The sequence below is a fragment of the Rousettus aegyptiacus genome, unplaced genomic scaffold, assembly GCF_014176215.1.
Source record: "Rousettus aegyptiacus isolate mRouAeg1 unplaced genomic scaffold, mRouAeg1.p scaffold_m13_p_3, whole genome shotgun sequence".
Taxonomy (NCBI): Eukaryota; Metazoa; Chordata; class Mammalia; order Chiroptera; family Pteropodidae; genus Rousettus; species Rousettus aegyptiacus.
In genome coordinates this window covers 81121607-81142752 of record NW_023416306.1, presented here as the reverse complement: position 1 = coordinate 81142752, position 21146 = coordinate 81121607, and the positions used below count along the sequence as shown (strand labels likewise).

Genomic DNA, 21146 nt, shown 5'->3' with positions numbered 1-21146 from the left:
TCAGTTGTTCAGCCTGAGAAGAGGTCTAAAATTAGCCCTGAGTTGGGGCTTTTTGAGGGCAGAGGAGCCCAGGACAGGGTAGCTTCCTGAGGCACTGCCACCTCCTGCTGCTTTCTTGGACATGGGACAGGGCTTGGGGCTTGTCTGACCCCCATCTACAGGGGCCATCCTCTGCTGGCTGGGTGGGGCACTGAGAGGAGGAAAACCCCCTGGTAGCCAGAGGGCTGGGTAGAAAAAGCACTGGACCAGGATGGGTGTCCTGGGGCTGCCATTCATCCCAGTGACCTCAATGTCCCTATGTGGACAGCAAGCTCGGTGAACGAATGAGGCCTGAGGCCCTTTCCCTCGGGCATTCCAAAATCTACACCTTCAGAAGTTAGAGGGGCAAAGCTACCAAAGGCTTGGGTTGTAGAGTTGTGGGCAAGGGACAAAGCTGGTTAGGAGGCCTAGAAATTAAGGCCAGGGTGATAGAAGTGGGGCCGGAGAATGTGGAGGACATGTTTAGGCAGAAGCCAGCGATATAGGGGGAAAGTGTGGGCAGGATGTTAACAGGTGGGACAAGGGGCTGAGGGGTACACACCAAGCTACAGGCTCCCACACTGTACCCACCAGGGATGAGTCAGTTCATATGATGGAAGATGAACCCAGCAGCTACTCTACAAAGAGATGGGAGCCAACAGCCCTCCTTCGAGCTGACTATGATACAATCTCTGGTGGGGACTGGCTACAGTGGTTGGTGACTGAATCAGGGCTTCTTATGGGAGCAGGTTCGGGGCTCAGTATGAGGTCAGGATTAGGGCTCAGTGTATGAGCGGGGTCGGAGTTTAGAGAACGATCGGGATTAGGGCTCATTGTATAATCAGGGTTGCAGGTTAGTGTGTGAGCAGGGTCGGGGTCAGTCTGGTTCTCTAGGTGGAACCCTGCTGGGGCAGATTTACACCCTCTTAGCTTTCAGTGCTCATATCACCCTGTTAGTTAAGTGCTCAAGGCTGATGTTACCCATTCTGGGCCTCATGTGAAAAAACCAACCCCCTGGACAGTAATCTGGTCATAATATCCACTTCCTCCAGAACTGGCATGTATCAGGCACTGTATGGTGTGTATCATTTTCCTCATTTTATAGATCAGGAAAGTAGAACTCAAAATGGTGAAGTAACTTTCTACAAGTCAGCCAGGTAGGTAAGCGGTGGAGTCAGGATAAAACTCTGTTCCTTTCCTTCTTTTCAGTTCTCTCAGCATCCCTCCCTCGGACAGAGGGCCTTCAGCAGAGCTCTTCCTGCCCAGGTTCCCCTACGGAATCTTATCCCTTTTTCCATCCAGATTGGGGACTGTAAGTTCAACTTTCCTCAGGTCAAAGCTCACTGGGTAGGCCTACTGGCCTCGGAATGTACTAGAGGGATTTCCTCCAAGGTCCAAGGTATGTAAGCAGGTCCTGTCCTCACAGTGTCTGGGAACAGATGGAGTCTGCCTGCAGAGCCCCATAAATCTCAGGGATTGGCTTTGTTAGGAGGTGGAGGAATCTGGCAGCCCCAGTGGAGGCATTTGGCCATCTTGGTGCTGCATTTGAGAGCTTTGGAAGGTTTTTCCCAGCACCCCTGACATCACTCCTATAGGCATTTTCCTCCTTTGCTTCCAGGAAGTGGGTGAAGTGGGCACCTTGCCTCCATGGACACCTCATGTTGCACATGGGGCGACTGAGGGCCAGAGAGGGGAAGACACTTGTGCCAAGAAACAGTATTAGTGGAGAAGAGGGACCAGAAGCCCAGGGCCCCGCCTCCCACTGCCAATATTCTTAGGTGTTCCTGCTCCCAGGCTCAAAACCATTGAGGAAACCGAACACTCATGAACACACAAAGGAATCATATTCTAATAGAGGGACTCTGAGTACTGTAGCAGCTGTTTTCTTGGGCCTTCCTGAAACCTCTACCAGCCTCAGACACTTCTCAGTGATAAGTTTATTGTTTGGACAGTTTCATGGGGGGAAAAGTGGTCCAAAATTTGAGTGGTGTCCCAGAGGGAGGGGACTGAGGAAGGGTCAGCAGGAGGCCGTGCTGACACAAGGAGGGACAGCAGCCCCTTCCCTGGCTTATCTGCACTCTGTGAGACGGGCAGGATCATCTCGTTTCCCAGATGGGGAATCTGAAGCTCAGTGAGGTAGAGAGATGGGTCCCGAGTTTTCCAACTTAATTCCACCCATCTCTGCCTGTTCCGAAGACATTGTGTTTCCACCAGTCCCCTCTGCGTGCCCAGATTGTAACATAGAAAGGAGAGTGGGAGGCAGTTACCTGTCCTCAAGGAGCTGCTGAGGGAATGAGATTTAAGTCAGAAGTAAAAGGTGGCAAGTGCTCCATTAGGTCTTGGTGCTGTGTGCATAGATCAGAGGTGCACAGGAGAGATGTGTGCAGCTGGAGCAGTTGCAAAAGCTGGTGAAGTTTTGCTAGGAAGAGGGGATTGGGAAAAGCAGGCATAGTTATAGCTAACAGTGTGTGTGTGTGTGTGTGTGTGTGTGTGTGTGTGTGTGTCTGGGAGGTGACTAGGTAGTGGTCAGGAAGGCAGCAGCCAGGAGCTGACCAGGGTGCTGTACTTTTGTAGACATAAGGCTCATCTGCCCCCTTCCTGAACACCTTACCGTGCCTCTTTTCATGTCCAAGCCTCAGTTTGCTCACCTAGAAGAGTGGAGTCTGATACCTGCAATATGGCCTGTTGAGAGGATAAAAGAAGGTCATGGCGGGTCATGCTGAACATGCAGACTGCATACAGCTGACACGGGCATTGAGAAGTGTAGCTTGTCTGCAGCATCTTCACCTCCATTAGGTATTCCCCAGCCTTTAGGCCTGGACACCTCATGTTGCAGATGACTGGCGACCAGTGACACTTGCGGCAAGAAACACAGTGTGTTAGAGGAGGAGGACCAGACTCCAGTGTTCTACCTCCCATTGCCAGTATTCCTGGATGGTCCCTCTTCCAGATGCAGAAGCCGTGTGTAAATTAAACATCTCTGAGGACTCAAAGAAATGATGCTTTAATGGTTGGAGTCTAGGCACTGTGATGGCATCTGTTCTCTTAGGCCTTCCTGACCCCACCATTTAGGCCTCCCCTGCCACTAGGCTCAGCCCATAGGTGACCTTATCTTGGGTCTGGGCTAAGCTTTCATTGCTTTCTAACCACACGCTTACCCCCACCCCCCACCCTGCCCTATGCAGAGGTTCTTATCATCATCAGACCCTCTGGTGCCTTATCTCACCATGGAGGTGGGATGCTTTCAGGTAGGTGTGGGGTTGGGCAGAGGGCTGCTAGAGGCCAAATGAGAGGCCTCCTTCCCCTGCCTCTTCTCATATGGGCTGACCTCAAGCCCTGGGTATGGAACAACTTGTACCCACTGTGAGGGGAGCCAGGAAGAATCCACCCCCAAAGGCCTTCCCAAGCCTGCTAATTAAGCCTGAAATGCCCTCCTACTTCAACCCCATGAGCCCTGTCAGCCTTTAGGATCTCCTTATCCATTAGAAACAGTTCTAGGTGTGAGTCCCAGCTCAGCCATTTCCATTAGTGACCTTGGGCAAGGGACACAATCCCTTGGAGCTGGTTCCTAGTCAACTGGGAATAATAATAACTGACATCTGGCGTCATGTAGTTTCAGCTCTGAGACATACATAGCCATGACCATTGCTACTCTTTTCCTTCCTCTCTTCTCTCTTCTTCCACCCCTGAGAACTTCTGGAGCCTGGCATATGAGTGAGGTTGGCTCTGTTGAATATAAAAAGGGGGAAGCTGCAGGTACAGGCCACACTAAGCATCAGTGTTTTAAACAGGGGAAGGGCCATACTGAGCTGCCACCACAGCCACTGTGTAATCCCTGAACTTGCTGCCTCTGACTTAGCTCTGGAAAGTTCCCTCCTCCATCTGCATCTCCCACTCCACTCACCCCAGCTCAGTAGTAGTCACTTGATACTGAAAACACAGAGCAATTTGCAGATCTTGGCTACTGGTGACACCCACCTTGCCTACCACCCTGGCTGCAGCTGGCCGAAGGTCCAGACCCCAGTCAGCCCTCCAGTAGCCATTCCAGCAGGAGGGAGTCTAGGAGGGGGCAGGCTCAGTCTCTCCTGGCACAAAGAACTCCCAAAGGGCCTACCACAGAGCAAGTGCCCCACATGCTTTAGCTATTACTGTTAGCAGTAGTAGTTGTAAGAGGAGGAGAAAAAGAGAAGGAGAAGGTGGAAGAGGAGGAGAAGGAGTGCAGTCCCATCTCACAGAAGAGCAAGGTGAAGCCCAGAGCATTTGACAAGCTGCCACCTCCACGAAGCCTTTCAGGCTCTCCCTCTTCTCCCAGAGTGGCTCTTCATTCTTTTTGACTTATTTCAGTGTCTCTCCAATGCTACTACGTGTTCAGGGCCTGACACAGAGTGGAGTGGATTCTGAGGTGGGGCGGGTGTGGGTTGGAGGAGCAACTCACACAGCTGTGGGTGCTGTGAGGCCCAGGAGGCCCATCTGCCCAGGGACCCTCCATGTGGGAGCACCCCACCCCCAGCCCTCACTTCCCTCCACTGGCTTCCTTACATGCTGGCCCGCTGAATTACTGAGGAGTGCCAATGTGTGTGGTGAGAGCAGAGCCTTTGCCACCCACCCTAAAGACCTTGGCCTCTGCTGCATTCTCACACCTGCGCCCTAGGGCATCTGCCATGTCCTCCTTTCCTACAGCCCCTTCCCCACCAGGTCCACTCGGCAAAATTCTGACCTCATATGGCTACCAGCTTGTTAGCTGTTGAACTCAGGTGAGTAAAAGTTAATTGAACAAAAGTGTGTGCGAGGTACTGGAAATGCTGAGAACTGGACTCCAAGACGCCCTGCCATCAGGATGGGGCAGGAGACCATCGTCTCTATGCGCATACTGCAAAGCACCTTTCCTGACTTGACCCCCTTGAGGCCTGTGCTACAGACAGGGAGCTAGAGGGGAGCCAGTGGAAGAGAGCTGGCCAGAGCGGCTCCCATCAGTGGCAGTGGGAGTATGGAGGGCAGCCTGAGGCCACTGCATGGGCACCGCTAGGTCATAGGGCACCACTAGGTTATGGGGCCTGCTCTTTCCTGATGGGGCTCCCTGCTCTCTGCACCTCCCCTAGCTCAGCCCTGCTCCTCCCCTCTCCCTGCAGCCACCTTAGGGGTTCCAGTCCCACTCTGGGTCCTCCTGCTGTGCCCACCTTGACCTCTCTCATCCTCTCGGCCTATCTGTGTGCCTCCTCCTCTCCTCAGGTGAGCCCCATGGCCCTGCCATTCCCCATTGTGCCCCTCCTGCTCACGGAGGAGATCCGAACCCTTCACCGTGAACTTGCCTCCTTCTACCTCATATTTTCTCTCTGGCTTCCCACCTCTGTCTTGAGGGAAGAGGTGCTTCCTCTCCAGTCAGGGTCATCCCTGTTGCCCATTGTCAGGTGTTCCCTTGACACAGCTCCTATCTGATTTCTACACCCACCCATTCCCCAACACTGGATGATCTCTGAGCCCCCCAAGCCAATAGTCATGCCCAGTCACTTCAGTAGTCTTTTAGGCCATGGCAGAAGCCCTGCAGCACCTCTCATTAATAGAGACCGACAGCCGCCCTGGACTCCAACCCAGCGTAGCCCCATGTAGCCATGGAACTTCTTGGGTAACTTTTGTCGAGTGGGCCAGAACAATGCCTGGAACATAGTGAGCACTCAACGAATTATTATTGAATTAATGAACTAATTAAGTAACTAATTCCTGGCCTACTGGCCTCACCCTAGCATTGTGTAGTAACTGATGGATTTAAAAGGGCTTTGAGAAGTTCGTTGTTTGAACTTGAGCATTCATGATGCTCAGAGGGATATTGCTGCTGCAGGTGTTACAACCACTGCCCTCGCTGCAGATTCTGCCTCCCAAATATCTCTCATATCTGTTCTCTCCATCCCTTTGCCCACCTCAGGCCCCATCAGCTCTCCTGTGGCCATTGCCTGAGTCCTCACTTGACTCACTGCCTCTGGTCTTCTCCTATGTAACTTGTCCTCCACTGGTGGCAGCGAGGATGATCTTTCTAAAGCACAAATTGGATCCTGTCACTCTCCAGTTAAATCCCTTCGGGCTCCCAGTGGCAGGTAACAGCAGACCTCTCAGTCATTTCTGCACATAGTCCCTTCAGCCCATTGTTCATGCCCCTGGGCCTTGACATAGGCATGAATAGTGTATTCAAACCCAGTTCCTTTTCCTTTGAGACCCCTCCCAAAGATCCCTTCCCCTTAAGACTCCCCTGACCCCCAGTCCTGGGTCGGATGCTTCCACCCTGTTCCCACAGCATCTTGGGCTTCCCTCTCACACTGTCCCTGAGTGGTTGTCTCTTATCTCCCTCTGTCCAACATCTAACCCCACCATTTATCTCACTAGACCAAGCTCTCTGGTATAGGATCCTGGGTATTTTTTCCCCTTTAGTTTACAGAAAGCATTAGAGAGCATCTACTGAATGACTAAATAAATCAACAAACTGTGGGGACTCTGGGCTTGACCTTGGGTCTATAGTAGGAAGTGGGCAGTACTGCATGCCCTTGGGTGGCCTTCCCTTCTGAGTATCCCACTGGGCTGTGAGCACTATCCTGGAACTGCCTCCAGCACAGCCTTCCTGGCCCAGCTGTGTGCCATGGAACAGCAGTGTGTATACCTCAGTAAGGGGTAATGAGCTGTCCCAGGGCTTTACTAAAGGCCGAGGGTAGCGTGGGAGTCTCTGAAGGGCAGAGACTAGGGTCTGCAGAACCTCCCTAACTGGATCTCAGCTTTGCTGCTCTATTCCCCACCCAGCTAGAGCCTTTTGGCCCATGCCGCTCTACCCCACAGGCCAGCCCTGCCCCTCTTGACCCCTGAGATGCCTCAGCACTGAGCCAGGAACCCAGCACTGAGTCTGTCTCTAATTTCTCTGACTTGGCCTCAGCCCTGCCTTGTGCCCTGGTAGTCTTGCAGATGTTCTGGGCACTGCTCTGCTCTCACAGACTCATGTCCTGGGATTTCCGGCTCCCCAGCCTGGCTTCCCCTGGTGCTGACTGCCTTCCCATGAGTGTTACCTCTCAGTAGACCCAGCCCATTCCTGCTCCTGGTTTCTGCGAGCCCCTGCCTCTGAGCCTGCACATCTAGGCAGAGTCCTGTGTGCCCAGACCTGGTGTGAGTGTCGGGGGGGCTGGGGAGGGTGGGAGGGAGGAAATGCAGCACTGTTCAGAGGGAACCCCTACCCTAAAGCTGAAGTGCCCATGTGCACATGACGACCAGAGATTGAGAGGGCCTGGAAGATGGGGTTCAACTGTAGGAGATGCCCATAGTGGGAGTTTCCTGGCAAGGGGGGAGTCCCCTATGTGGGCCAGTGAGGATGAGGAGGTTCTCGCTAGTGGACAGAGCAAAATTGTCCTAAGTGCCCGCTCTGCTGGGCTCTGAGCCAGCTTCATTCCCTCCCATGGCACAGCCCTTGGGTAGATATCAACTCCATCTGACAGACAGGGAAACAGGTTCAAAGAGGCTCAGAGACTCACCCAGGGTCACCAAGGCACCGTCAGGCCTCTACCCCGGGTCCGTTATCTTTTTAGGCTCCTAAGTGGAGGGGGCAAGGGAGAGTCTGGGGAAAAGGGTGGGAGGCTGGCCGAGTATCAAACAGCTGCTGACTATGACTTTCAAGGAGGGGGTGTGGAAGGATGAGGGATGAGGGGTGGCTTTCTGAGTTGGTCTCCTCTCCCCAAGGCTCTCCTCTTGTTTCCTCCCCCTGAGGGAGAGCCCTCACGATGAGAGGTTCCCGCCTCACGCCCCCTCCTTGGAGAGGCGGGCAGTTTGCCTTTTCAGAGGATAATTCCCCATTATACAGAGATATTTAGCCTAATAGAAGCCGACAGATCATTCAGGGCAGTAATGTACTCTGGCTACAAGCGTTTAGTTTCCATGGCCTCAACTCCTGGATTAAAGGCTCCTTGCCTGCACCTGCCCCACAACCATGCTTGTGACCTTGACTGCAGTGATGGGGTAGGTTTCTTTCTCCCTCCTTTCCTCCCCTTCCTTTGTGACCTCCTCCTCTTTCCCTTTCTCTCTTTTTCTTAAAAAAAAAAAGTATTTTTCTTCTTAAATATTCAGTTGAGAGGCTGTTGCTTAAATCCTGCATGTTCTGGGGACAGGCCAGTTTTGCTCTCTGCCAGTGGGCACGGGGGCACCTGGCTGGACCCAAAACAGGTGCCGGCCACCAGGGGCTGGCAAATGTGCTGTGCCTGGTGGGCAGTCTGAGCAGCTGGACCCCCACAAAGGCATGGGTAGACAGAGGCTGGGCAGATGGCAGCAGAGGTGGCACTTGATGGCCTTTCATTGATCAAGAGGGCAGCTTCTGGAGGTAACTCCTTCTGGCTCCTGCAGGGTCCACTTGTTGGTTCGTCTGTTTCTGCTGCTCTCCATCTTGTCTTTCTCTTGTCTTCTCATTCCTCCTTCTGCCCCACCCCAGTCCCCCTTTTATTTGGTCTCCAGGCTGCCTATTTGAGCTGCCTTGTACTTTTGTGCAGGTGGCACAGAGCATGGGAAAGCACTGAGTATTTGGAATCAGCCAGTCCTGGCTTCAAATCTTATCTCCAAGATTACAAGCTATTTCTGTTCAATTTAATATTTTAAATTTAGGCAAGCTCCTTACTCTCTCTGAGCCTCCATTCCCTCACCTGTAAAGTGAGATGCTGCTATTGGCCCACAAGAGCATTCTGAGGGTTCAGTGTGTGGTGTGGCAAGGAATGGTGTGGAGGGTGGCAGCCTGCCCTGCTTTGGTGATCCAAGGCTTCCCAGGGGAGACTTTACCCCTGATGCACCCTCCTCTTCTGCCCAGATACTCCCTCTCTACCCCTCTGGCCAGGAAGGGGAAAGGCACTCGGGAGGGATGCTTGGCAAGATGGGCTCTGGATTGTCCTGGTCACAGCTGCCTGTGTAAGAGGCTAAGCAGAAGGGACCCTTCTCCTTGAGTTCATTTCCTGGGCAAAGCTTAGTGTCTGGTTCCAGGTCTGGTTTAAAGGAGACCATCTGAAGGCCTATGGCAAGACTACTAGGAGAAGAAGGAGAGAGGGTGGAGGAGCAGGGCCTGTGTAACTTGGGAAGAGAAGCCTTCCAGGCTGGCACTCCATCCCCAGGTTTCAGAGGGATGGAGAAAGATAGCGTCTAACCTTTGGGGATGGGGAGTCTTGGCAGTTATATGGAAGCCTGGGGTGAGGTGGAGAGAGTCCTGCTCCTTCCAGGGCAGGGAATAGAAAAATGACCATTAGGGGTGCAGAAGGGGACAGTCCCTAGGTGTGGGGCTATAGGGAGAATCTGGGGCCGATATGCTGTGGGACCTTGGACTGGTCCCGTTCCCTCTCTGGGCCTCAGTTTACTCATCTGCTAAATGGTGTTAATCATCCTGCCTTATCTGCCTCATGGGTTGAGAGGAAGATCCAGTCAGAGAATAGATCGGAGTGTTCTGTGATCTATAATGCAGTTATAGTAATAACTGTCATTCTGGGCATTACTTTGCCTTCCTTCACTCTTTCTAACACCCACTTTGATCCATATAATCTAGCCCTGATTTGTATGTTGATAAAATTGAAGAAGCTCACAGCTGAAATCAACCTCCCTTCCCATTGCAAACCCCCACCCAACATATGTGGTCCCAGACCTCTGCTTGCACACCCCTAGGGACAGGGAGCTCATTACTCCCAATGCTGAACATAGATCTGTCTTCCTGAAGTCTTTTCTTACTGGGCCTCGCTCTGCTCTCTGGGCCCATAAATGCCAAGTGTATTTGTCAGGGATCTGAAATCCCCAAGGGACATGGGTTTCAGGCTCATCTCTTCTTGACAAGGCCCCTGTGAACAGACCTTGCTTATCAAAGACCTCTGGACAGACATATCAATGCTGGGCATGGCTCTCTGGCGCTGCTGCACCATCTAGTTCGAATGACTGGCTCACTTAGCCTCGGAGTTTCCTGGCCATCAGGCTCCCTCGCTGTTCTGTGTAGCTGGCTCTGGTAGAACTCTCGGCACTCAGCCATGTTCTCCTCTCTCTTGTCTGCTTTGGCCTATTCCTAGGGCAAGTGGAGGGCTTTGTGCAGGGGACCCTGCCTTCCTAATTGACCCCTCCCAGGCTGGATGTTCCTTCATGACTCCATCTTAGTCGCTGCCAAAAAAGTTGTGCCAGGCAGGGCCAAGGACCAGCCCTGCCAATGCCCATGGAAGTCCACCCCAAGGGCCAGTATGACTAACTCTGCCATATTCCTGGATGTGGTTATTTAGCTAACCATTGAGCAACCCAGCCCAGTTTTCTGTCTCATTTACAAGGATGCGATGAGGTCCTTGCTGGAGTGCATGTTATCCTTTTGAGCGGCTAAGAGAGGATGTGTTGTTATCTTGCAAGACTCTTTGATAATAAACTCCTCAGTCTTGCCATTGTCTTTCCTGGTGTTCTGTGCAGCACTTCTAGAATTCTATTAGAATGGATGCGAAACTCACTAGTCTAAGCCCAAACTGGCTTTTATAGCCTTCTTTCTAAAACAAAAAGGGAAGGATGTTAATATTTGCAAATGCCAGTTCTCGACATATACCATTTCATTGAATCTTCATCACAGGTTTGTGTGGCAGGATTGTGGTTGCCACTCTGCAGGTGAAGGAGCTGAGCCTTGGGAAGTGAAATAACTTACTCAGGGTCCCACAGCTAGCAAGGACTAGGGCCAGGATCGTAGCCTGGATGCTCTTATCCTCAAACTCACGTTTTTCCCAGATGCTTCCCCCGACTCCCATGCATCCTCCTGTCACTTCTCACAGGTTCAGCCTGCACGTTCTTCAACCAGCGTGTGCCGAGGCCTTGTTCTGGGCCAGCCCCTCTGCACCCTGTCCCATCCTGCCCTGACCTGTCTTTTGGATCATTTTGTATCCTGTCAGCCTAATGGGGTGCCCAATCTATGCCTCTCCCTATACACCACACATGTACAGGGAACAGAGCAGGTGCTTGGGGAGAAAGATGCTTCCTAAAAAATGTGACTTGGTCGGTGTGGGGTGCGACAGCCTTCATGGGTAGCTCATCTGCTGTGATATTTTTAATAGTGATGTTTGATTTGGGGGGGTCTGGTGGTAAAAAGCAATGCATATCTGTGGTAGAAGACCTAGGAGTCATCCTTGTTGTCTTTCTTACCCCACCCCTCACCTCCAACTCATCAGCCATTGCTTCTGCTACAACTTACATATGGCATCTGGCTAGTCCCTCCTTCACCCTGGCTAAGGCTGGTCTCCTTGTCCTCAGGCTCCAGAGACACCCAACCCACTGGTCCCTTGCTCCCACACCTGCTCCCCTTCAACCCATACTCAGCCCCAGGGAACTTCATAGTGCATCCCTGTTAAACCCCTCCAGTGATTCTTCATTACACTCAGGATGAAAACCAAAGCCTTTACCTTCACCCTAAGGGCCTAACCTCCCTCTGCAACCTCATTTGCCACAGTCGTCCCCATCTCTGCCCACCTCATTCTAGGCACCTGGCCTGCCTGCTGTTCCTCAGAAACACCAGCCCCTCCCCACCTCTGCTCTTTGCCCACTCCTCCTGCTCTAGGCATGACTGAGTTCTTATATATGTATCAATTCAAATGTGACCTCTGTAGAAAGGCCTTCTCTGATCCCCCAGCTAGAGCAGCCCCTAGCCCCAGCCCAGGTACTTTGTCTCACATTACCAGGTTTGATGATCTTGATTGCATTTATCACTCTCTGGAATTATCTTGTTTATTTATTTGGTTATCATCTGTAGCCCTGTTCCCATGAGAGCACCAAATTTGTCTTGTACCCCACTGAATCCCCAGCACCTGTAATAAGCCTAGCATACAGTAAGTGTACAATGAGCATTTGGTGACAGAACAAAAAATAACACAGAAACATATAAAGGAGAAATAGCAACTTATATAATTGTGGATATAGTAGCAGTTAAAAATGTAACAAGTGTGTGTTTGTGTATGTGTGTATGTGTGTGTGTAAGCTGAGAATCACCTGCCTTTTTAAAGATAGGCTTGGGGGTGCCTGGGCCCGAAGCACTGCATGCATGGGGGACACACACCTGTACGTGCGGGTCATGTGCACACACACACACGTTTCCCTGTTCAGTAGCACTGTGACCTCTGGCAAGGTCTTTCACCTTTTGGGTCTCAGGTATTCCACTGGAATGGGGCTGCCTGGGGCTAAGGCAGAGGTCTGGATGCCATGGCATCTTGAGGCCAGCCCTTGCCAGTGCCAGGAGCATACAGGCAATCAGCCTGCTGCACTGTGCTGAAGGAAGTGGGAGTTTTTATTGAAGTCCACCTCCGCAAAGTGCTGCCCCCCTGCTCTCTGAGGTGGGGATCTTACTCCAGCAGGAGGGAGTGGTCAGGGGCAAGAAATTGACAGAAGAACCTGGAGATGTGAGCTTTGCTACTGGGAGGTGGATTATCATCACACTCAAGGTTTCTTGGATGTGTCTACAGCTTCAATTTGTTAAGTTTTTATTTTCGTGTGTGCTTTTTAAAAAAAAAACAAAAAACTTTGATACGTTTATTTTATTTCTTGAACATTGGTTTTAATTGCTACAAAAGAATGTCCATGAAATTAAAAAAGGAAAACACACATCTGTGTTTCCACCACCCCAAGGCAACAACTGTTCTCTCCCTACCCATTACCCTTTTCCTGTGAGGACAATACTAAAACCTTGCAGAACACATGGGAAGTAGAAGTGACCCTGGACCTTGGGCAAGTTACTTTATCTCTCTGTGCCGCAGTTTCCTTATCCCTCCCAAAATAAGAGACTAATAATTGCTCCTCCTTTTGGTTGTTGTACGGATTATGAGTAACATTTATAAAAGTATTAGAAATGTACCTGGCCCTTAGTACATGTTTGTTAAATATGATGAGTAATAATTAGAAAGGAAAGTGTACCCATAATGCCGCCATCCTGGCACAAAGAGGCAGCTGTGAGATCTATCCTTAGAGTCAGCAATCGAGAGTTTAAGCCCTGACTGTGCCAATTACTTTAAGCCCCTTACTCCTCATGTAACCAGAGGTATGTATGTAGTATCTTAAGCCTCAGCTCCTCCATCTGTAGAATGGTTGCATCATCTGGACCCCACGATATAGTGATGCATCTGGGGGTACCGGATGTAAGTGGGCTCAGTGAGCATGGAGCCCTGTGTACCATGGCAACCCAGCTCTCTCCCTCATCCATTTCCTGTTTTTTTGTTCAATATTGTTAGGTAAACATTGCTCCGTGTCGCTAACCTGTGTCTGTGTTTATCATTTGAAATGGCTGTGTAATATGCCATTGAGCAGAGGTGTCACGATATACTTTGTCATCTCTATTGTGGGATGCTTAGGCAGCTTCCAGCATCTTGCTGTTATAAACAGCCCTGTAGTGAACAGCTCTGTGCCCAGAGCACTTGCCCTCTGATAGATGATTTCCCTAGGCAACCTCAGGAACATTTCATTGAGGCTGCTTTGGAGGGGGTGTGGGGCTAAGAGACAGGCCAGCAGCCGTGGCTGGGAGAAGGAGGTCCCTTCAGAGGTGGCTTGATATCCTGCCCCAGGAGCAGCATCATGGGCAACAAGACACTTAGTGTGACATGATGGGAAAAACAAGTTATCTAGTATGACAGTGCTGAGCATAATGGGAAAAACAGGGCATCAAGCATGACAGTGTGAGCACGATGGAAGAACATGAGGCCACCATGGGAAGGGCAGTGGGTGCTGTGGAGAGTTGGGACTAGAAGCTGGAGGAACTAGATTCTGATTTTGCCTTCACCATGCACCATGCTCTTACTGTGTGACCTTAGGTCAATTCCTTCCCCTCTTTGGACTTCAGTTTTCTCTATGTACTGTGGCCAGGGACTGAGCGAGGGTCAGTCCAGAGCTGTGCTGTCCACCATGGTAGTCAGTAGCCACATGTGGTTATTTCAATTTAAATATAAATCGATAATATTAAATTTAAAAAATTAATTTTTTAAAGACACCATCCACATTTCAATGTCCACTTGTGGCGAGTGGCTACCACACTGAGCAGCATAGACATAGAATATTTCTATTTTGCCAAAAGCTTTATTGGACTGTGACAGTCTAGAGACATTTCTAGAGATCCTTACAATCAGCCTCATTGTGCTGTGATTTGGGATCTCTGTCATGCAGGCCTTAGCTCGAAGAACTCATTACAGACCTAAAGAGGCTAAGTGACTTTCCAAAGGCCACGACTCTGGAAGTGTCCTGAGTCTGAAAAAACTACACCCCTGTTTCTCTCCCTAAAGGTCCCAGCTTGGCCTCAGAGAGAAGCTGTGCAAGAGTGTGGGCCCTCTGAGGGGTGGCCTGCCCAAGGGAGGCTTGTAGGAAGGCAGAGCAGGTGGTCTCCTGTTTCCTCGGATGCAGGGCCTCTGGGGGCACTGGGAAGGGCTACACTATTCTCTTTCCATGCCTGAAACATTACCATCCATTCTCTTAGACTAAAGATCAAAGAAGATGGCTGTCTCACTCCACTTGTCCCACTCTGGCTGCCTTAGGCCCTAGGCCTAGTTCTGGGCATTCACTGGGAAAGGAACTGTGAGAAATGAGTCCACAGCCCTTGAGGGTGAAGCCTCTCCTCCCCCACTCCATCCCCAAACTCACATACTCTGGCAACAGTGCATGGATTCCAGCTGCACCTGCCACTAGCCCTCCCTTTTCTTCAGAGGGCAAGCCTTCTGGAGATGCTTTTCTGTAGCCTGGTTCTCCAGGGGGAGGGGAGGGACGTGGGGGAAGGGGCAGTAAATGGAGAAAATAAGATGTAAGATGTGAGGAAATAATGACAAATTTGACTGACTTTGGCTTCTCTTTTATCTAGGTTTGGCCACTGCTTACCCTATCCCTGTCCCCAAGTGCCCCTCTGTCCCCTAAATGAATTATACTGCTCACTCTTGCTTCTTTGTTTTCTAGGGATCCCATGGCCACGTCCTGGCTCCCCTGAGTCTGTGGGACCACACTGCCTCCTGTCCGCATTCCGGGCCTCTGGCTTTGTCCAGCCCTCAGACCAACTCCTCCTCACCCCAGCCTGGGCCAAGGGGACTCCTCGAACTTTGGGACTCAACAGGGCACAGCAGCAGTCACGGTAGGTGGCATCTCCACCCAACCCACTTCCTGCTCCTGGGGATACCTGAGCCTTCTTGATCCTTGGAACAAGAAGGATATCTTTTTGAACAATGAACCTGTCAGGATTCCTTTGGTTGTAAGTAGCAAAAAACCTATTTTAATAAAATGAAATGATCAGCTCATGTAACAAGTATCTAGAGGTAGTGAGGGCTTCGGGCAGGACTTGATCCAGTGGTTCACACTTTGCAACCAGGATCTGGTCTGGTTTCTGTCTATATTCCTCCGTTTCTCGTCTTTGGTGATGGCCGTACTCCGAGTGGCATTTCACAAGAGATGGTCACAAGATGTCTGCCAGCAATCTCTGAACAACATGCTTCCAGGTTTAAATCTGGGGTCGGAGGTGGAGACAAAATCTGCTTTCATGATAGAACAAATAAAAGTCCTGGAATTGATCTCTTGTGCTCTATTGGAAAAATTTGGATTATCTGATCCATGTCCACAGGGCTTGGGAGCATGGATGGACTTGGGGTTACAGTCTATCCTTCCCCAACCATGCGACCAAGAATGAGGGGAAGGTGTTAACCAAAGGAAGCTTGGGGTCCTGCTAGCAGGAAGGAGATGCCCCTTACTGGAGAAGGCAAACAACAAGTGATCGTTATAGACTGAGTCTTCCCATGCGCTTTTTCAAGGCCCAGTTTAGCTCTCTCCTCCAGGAAGCCTTTGCTGACTGCTCCAGCCAATGGTTATCTCCTTTAGTTCATCCTCCAGCTCTACCCTTTTTATAGATGGAAAAACCAAGGCCCAGTGTGCATTTCCTCATGAATACTCTATTGGTTATTCTATTAGTGCCAAAGTGAGTTGCCTTCTTTGCCCTTGGCTGCTAGGAAGCTCATAGCTGGATTGTGGCCCAATTTTGATTAGTGCTCTGGATGCTGTGGCATGCTCATAGCCTTGCCTCTGGCTTTGTCTTCTCCCTTTTTTATCTTGTTCCAATTTCTTCTTTTACTTTTCAGCTTGTGCTGTTCTCAGCAGCTTCAAACTCTTTTAGAAAGAGGTGGAGTATAAATAACCAAGAGTGGTAAAAAATGAAGCATTTAGTGCCAACTGCAGCCAAATGCTAGGTTTTTCACCTTCCTAGAGGCAGCTGGGTGGGGAGTCATCTCTAGGCCTAGGGCCAAGTCTATGCCTAGGGAGACACCAAAGCTTGACTGTGATGGCCCCAGTGCAGTGCCCACCCTGCCCTCCATGGGTCAGGAATGGCATTGTTCTGCTTCCAACCCTCTTCCCTCCCTGCTCTTCATCTTATCAGAAGCTAATGAAAGAGGCTGGGAAACCCAATCCTCTGATAATTAAATTTACTTAACGGGTATTCAAGTGGAGTAATGAGAAGTTTAATGTAGTGATTAGATTTTTCTTTAATTAAAATGAGAATCATGTGTCTTGCCAGCAAACCAACTTGACCCTCTGCTTGAGAATGGTAGACAGACACTGGGGGGCTTGGCTGGGTGGGTGGGGGCTGAGGGGTGGTATAGCCTTCTGCCCTAGCACTGCTGTTCTCAGAAGTAAGCCCAGCTCTGATGCTCACTGAGGCCGATCTCTAATTCAGCTCCCATTTCTGAGCCCTGTGAATGCCAGGCCTTGGCTAGACCCAGGATGGAGGTTTCAGAGGCGAGTCAGCAAGGGCAGCTTAAGGCAAGAAGCACTAAGGAAGGGTTTAGATACTGTGACAGGAGGAGGTATTTGGGTGGCATAACTCATTGCCATGTGCCAGCCAATGCCTTTACCTGCATGTTCAGCCAGACCTGGGTTTACCTTTTTTGACACTGGATCAGATGGGCTGATGGAATCGGGGGCAGTGGGGTAGGTAATCAAAAAACCTGAGGTAATCCACAAACTCCTTCTCCTTGGCTTAGGACCACATCCATGCTGGAAGGCTGACTGTCCTTGTTGTGTTTCTGAAGGCCAGTTAGGGATGCATGGGCATACTTCCCACATTGAGCCATCTCTGCTGGGGTTGGGTAATGGTTGGGGCAAAGTGAATGTGGGGGTCTCAGCATAGCTGTTTGAGGTGGAACATAGGATGAGCCTTGTCGGAGTAGAGGGTGGGTATATTTGGGACCCTGAAGACAGGCCCTGGTACCCCAGAGGCAGGATATGTTGTTTTCAAAGCAATGGGTAAGGCTGGGGAGAGTCCTGAGCCCTCCATGAGGGAGTGGGGGTGCAGAAAACTTCTTTTATTGAGCCTTAACATCAGCCCCACACTGGGCCCTAATCCTGGACATACTGAACCTTGTCCTGGGCCCATGCTGAGCCCTGACCCAGCCCCACACTGGGCCTGGCATCATGGATATAACAACGGAGAAACAGGTGCCAGCGTGGGTGGGGTGAATGGTGCCCTGTTTTTCCATCTCCACTGCTAGCTCTACTGCCCGTGGGCAGGACTCCTGTGCCAGGCCTTACACTTTGGAAAGGACAAGATGAATCAGACATGGTCCCTGCCCACAGGGCTGGTGGGGGAGGTGGCAAACAGGCAATGATAGCTGAGTGATCGAGTTGAGGTGAGGGAGGTCCCAGAGGGGTGGGAGGCTGTGGATTTTCACTTAAAGTCCGTAGGACGGAAGGCAATGGAGGCAGGGGCCAGTGGGAGGCTGAGATGGGGGTGGGGTGGGGGGCTGGAGGGGCTGAGGGATGATGCAGACTAGGTGAAGTGAGAGATGAGGTGGATGGCACATGGAGGAGTGGGGGCCTAGGGCGAGTGATTCTCCCCCACAAGAACTGGCTGTGACTCCTCCAGACTACTCTCAGCTCCTGGTGAACTAAAGGATTCACCAGGAGCTGAGAATAGTCTGGGGGAGTCACAGCCAGTGGGGAAAGTTGATGATGGGCCAGGCACTGGGCTGATAATGTTACCTCATAAGAAAGGCATTTTTTTCTATTTCATAGAAGAGGAGACAGACGTCAGGGACTTGCCTAATGCTACTCACCTATAGCAACCTGGTGGGGTGAGTTCCCAGGTCTCGCTGCCTCCAGGCCTGCACACTGCTTTTCCTGCCAGTGCACTTTCCCTGGGTGGTGGGGCTCCTCTACTTCCGACACCTCCACCCCGACCTGAGTGGATACAGCCTGGGCACTGGCCAAGGGGGACTTGAGCTTGGGGCCAGTTAGACTGGCATCCAGGGCTTCTGATGTCAACTGGGGTCCTCGGAGTGGGGGGAACTGGAGAGGGCCCTGGCTGGAGAGGGTACTAGTTTTAGGAAGGAGGATCTTCTGTTTCCTTTATCCCCATCCCTCTCCCCTCCTGATCCTATACCTCTGGATTTCTACTCTCCCACCCCATTTGCCTCCTTCCATGGCCCAGACCTTTCTAAATAACCAGGCCTAGAGAAGCCACCCAGCCAGCTAGTCATTACCCACGTGGGGAAATTGAGGTCCCGAGAGGGGCAGGGACCTAGTCAAGGTCATGGGGCTCTGCCTCTCATATCTCTTAAAGATGAAGAGTCTGAAATTATAATATCCTGAATTTACACTTTAAACACAAGCATTGTATTTGAATACTTTCTCTCCAAGGGAGCCTTGGGGGGCATGTACACACATAAATTCACACTACACTGGCAGATGCCCTCAGGAAGCCACCTCCAGATGTGTCCATCTCCCCTCTCTGGGTTACAGGGGCTGCAAACTGCCTCATTCAGTCCTCTGAACTGTCTGGGAAGGTGCATTTTTTACAAGTGAGAGAACCAAAGTCAGGAACTAGGCCACAGTCACATAGCAAGCTGCAAAAGGGGAGTACCTGACAAGCTCAGATGCTTGGCCCCAGCCACCATTTCAGATGGTCTCCTCCTTGCCAGGATTGTCCTTTCTTTGCCTGTTGGCAGTTCCCCCTCCAAGGGCCCCCAGCAAACCCCCCACCATAGTCACTTCCCTACTCGCCTTGTACTTCAGCCAAAATCAATGACTCCTTCCTAACACTCCCCACACTTGCCCACATTCAGGCCGTTGCTCAAGCTGTTTCAGCTCCCTGGAGCTCCCCTCCCCAACTCCACCTGCCCAGATCTCCCCCATCTTTCTACATTAGTCAAAATGCCACTTCCTTCTTAGAGAGCCCCTGTCTGCCCTAACTGGGATCAGAGCCCAGGCTTCTTCCCCTAAGCACCATCCTTTAGCTCTTTGCCTGTACCCCCTTAGGCTCCTGTCCTCCCTCTGCCTGACTTTGTAGCTGTGTGGAAGGCAGGATCCTCTCCTGGCCCCTGACTTCCTGGCCAGTTACCCCCAGAGCCTAGCACACAGCAAGTATGCAGGAGGTTGCTGGGGTCTCCATCTTGGAAGGGGCTGCATCTCCGTAAACCCATCTGTTTCCTTAGCAGTCCTGGGTCATCTGGCTCCACCCTTACCCCTTCCCCAGACGAGACTAGCCACTTACTTTAACCTCGGTAGACGTAAGGGCTGGCTTCTGGCCCCCTCAGAGCTCTCTGAACATGCTCCTAACCTGATCAGGTTCTGGGGGCAGGAACAAGACATAGAAGGCAAACTCACAGACACATCTTGGAGCCCAGCAGGTATTGGTGCCAGGGGAATTCAGCCCTGTGTGCTGAGTACTGGTAGAAGACTGTGTGGGCACTCTGCCTGGCTCTACTTACCAGCTCTGCAGATTACTGACTGTGTGACTTTGAACAAGTCATGTAATCGCTCTGTGCCTCAGTTTCCTCATCTGTTAAATGAGGTGATGACAAACCTTCCTAGGGTTGCTATGAGGATTGATGAGTCAGTACAATGTAAAGCACATAGCACAGCCCCAACACAGACACATGGTATGCTCCCTGGAGTGTTGACTGTCACCACTGCTCTGGGAGGGAACATATAGGCAGTATGTGGGAGAATGTTCACGGAGAGTTTCTAGAAGGTAGAGAAACATGAGCAACAGCTTGAAATATGAGGCACAAAAAGCAGGAAAGGACATTCTGGGAAGAAGGAACTACATCAACAAAGGTCCAGAGGCAGTTCTGGGGACAGGGAAGGGAGCTGGGTAGGTCTAGATTTAGGATAAGAATGGGACAAGTGTAGACCACAGGTTGGTGGCACACAGGGCTGCATCCTGAGGACCTTGGGTACCACACTGAGGAGTTTGGACTTGGTGCTGCAGGCTGTGAGAGACTATGGAGTATTTCGTTTTCTTTTTTCTTTTCTTTTTTAACCATAAGAACAATATTTGCTCATGAGAAAACATTGAAACAATATACCTAGAAGTGTGTCTAATTAAGTAGGAAAGTTCCCTCTTTGCCCTTAAATCTTGTTCTGCCAAGGTCCCACTGTTATTAGTCTGATGTACCTCTTTCCAGAACTTTTTCTTTGTCTATGCAAGCATATGTATTATATATTTTTTTAAGAGAAATGTAATCGTATTATGCACATTATCCCATGACTTCCATTTTTCACTTAGCAGTATGTGTGGGCATCTGTCAGTGTCATGACATACAGATCTACTGTGTTGTTTTTAATCATTGCCTAATATTCCAATGTTTGGACATAGCATAATTTATGTAACTAGTCTTGGGTTGATGGATTTTTAGGTTATCTTCCGTTTTTCACTCTTGCAAATAGTGCTTCAGTGAACATTCTTGTGTGTGTGTGTGTGTGTGTGTGTGTGCGCGCGCACGCGCGTGTGCACGTGCGCGTATGTGTGTCTTGCTGACATGTTTAAGCTTTTCTGTGGAATAGATTTCTAGATGTGGGATTGCCAGGGCGGAGGATTTGCTTATTAAATTTTGGAAAGTATTGTCATATTGCTCTTCCATTTTAAGGACATTTTAGGCTCCTGCCCTTGGTAGCTGCAGTCACATTTCCCCACACCATCCTCTGCACTGAACATTATCACACTTTTTAATTTTTACCAGTCCTGGAAAACATCTTGCTGTGGTTTCAAACCTCGCTTTCCCTCTTCCCAGAGAGGTCGAACATTTTTTCATGCAGTTATTGGCCATTTGTATTTCCTCTTCTGTGAATCGATTGTTCATATCCTTTGCCCATTTTTCTTTTCTTTTTGCCTTTTTCTTATT

General features: G+C 50.6%; 1 protein-coding gene across 3 annotated transcripts in view; it reads left to right on the top strand.

The window, feature by feature from the left end:
- LINGO1 (leucine rich repeat and Ig domain containing 1) overlaps positions 1–21146 on the top strand; it is a 189932-nt gene that overhangs the window by 99019 nt on the left and 69767 nt on the right. Inside the window, exons 1-2 of one of the 3 annotated variants that reach the window (XM_016144095.2) lie at positions 7708–8001; positions 14941–15112. In XM_016144095.2, the coding sequence (XP_015999581.2) occupies positions 7891–8001; positions 14941–15112 (283 nt within the window). In that variant the 5' untranslated portion in view covers positions 7708–7890. Of the gene's footprint in view, positions 1–7707; positions 8002–14940; positions 15113–21146 lie in introns of those variants that run through there. The other 2 variants (XR_001596862.2, XR_001596864.2) reach the window with 2 other exon arrangements.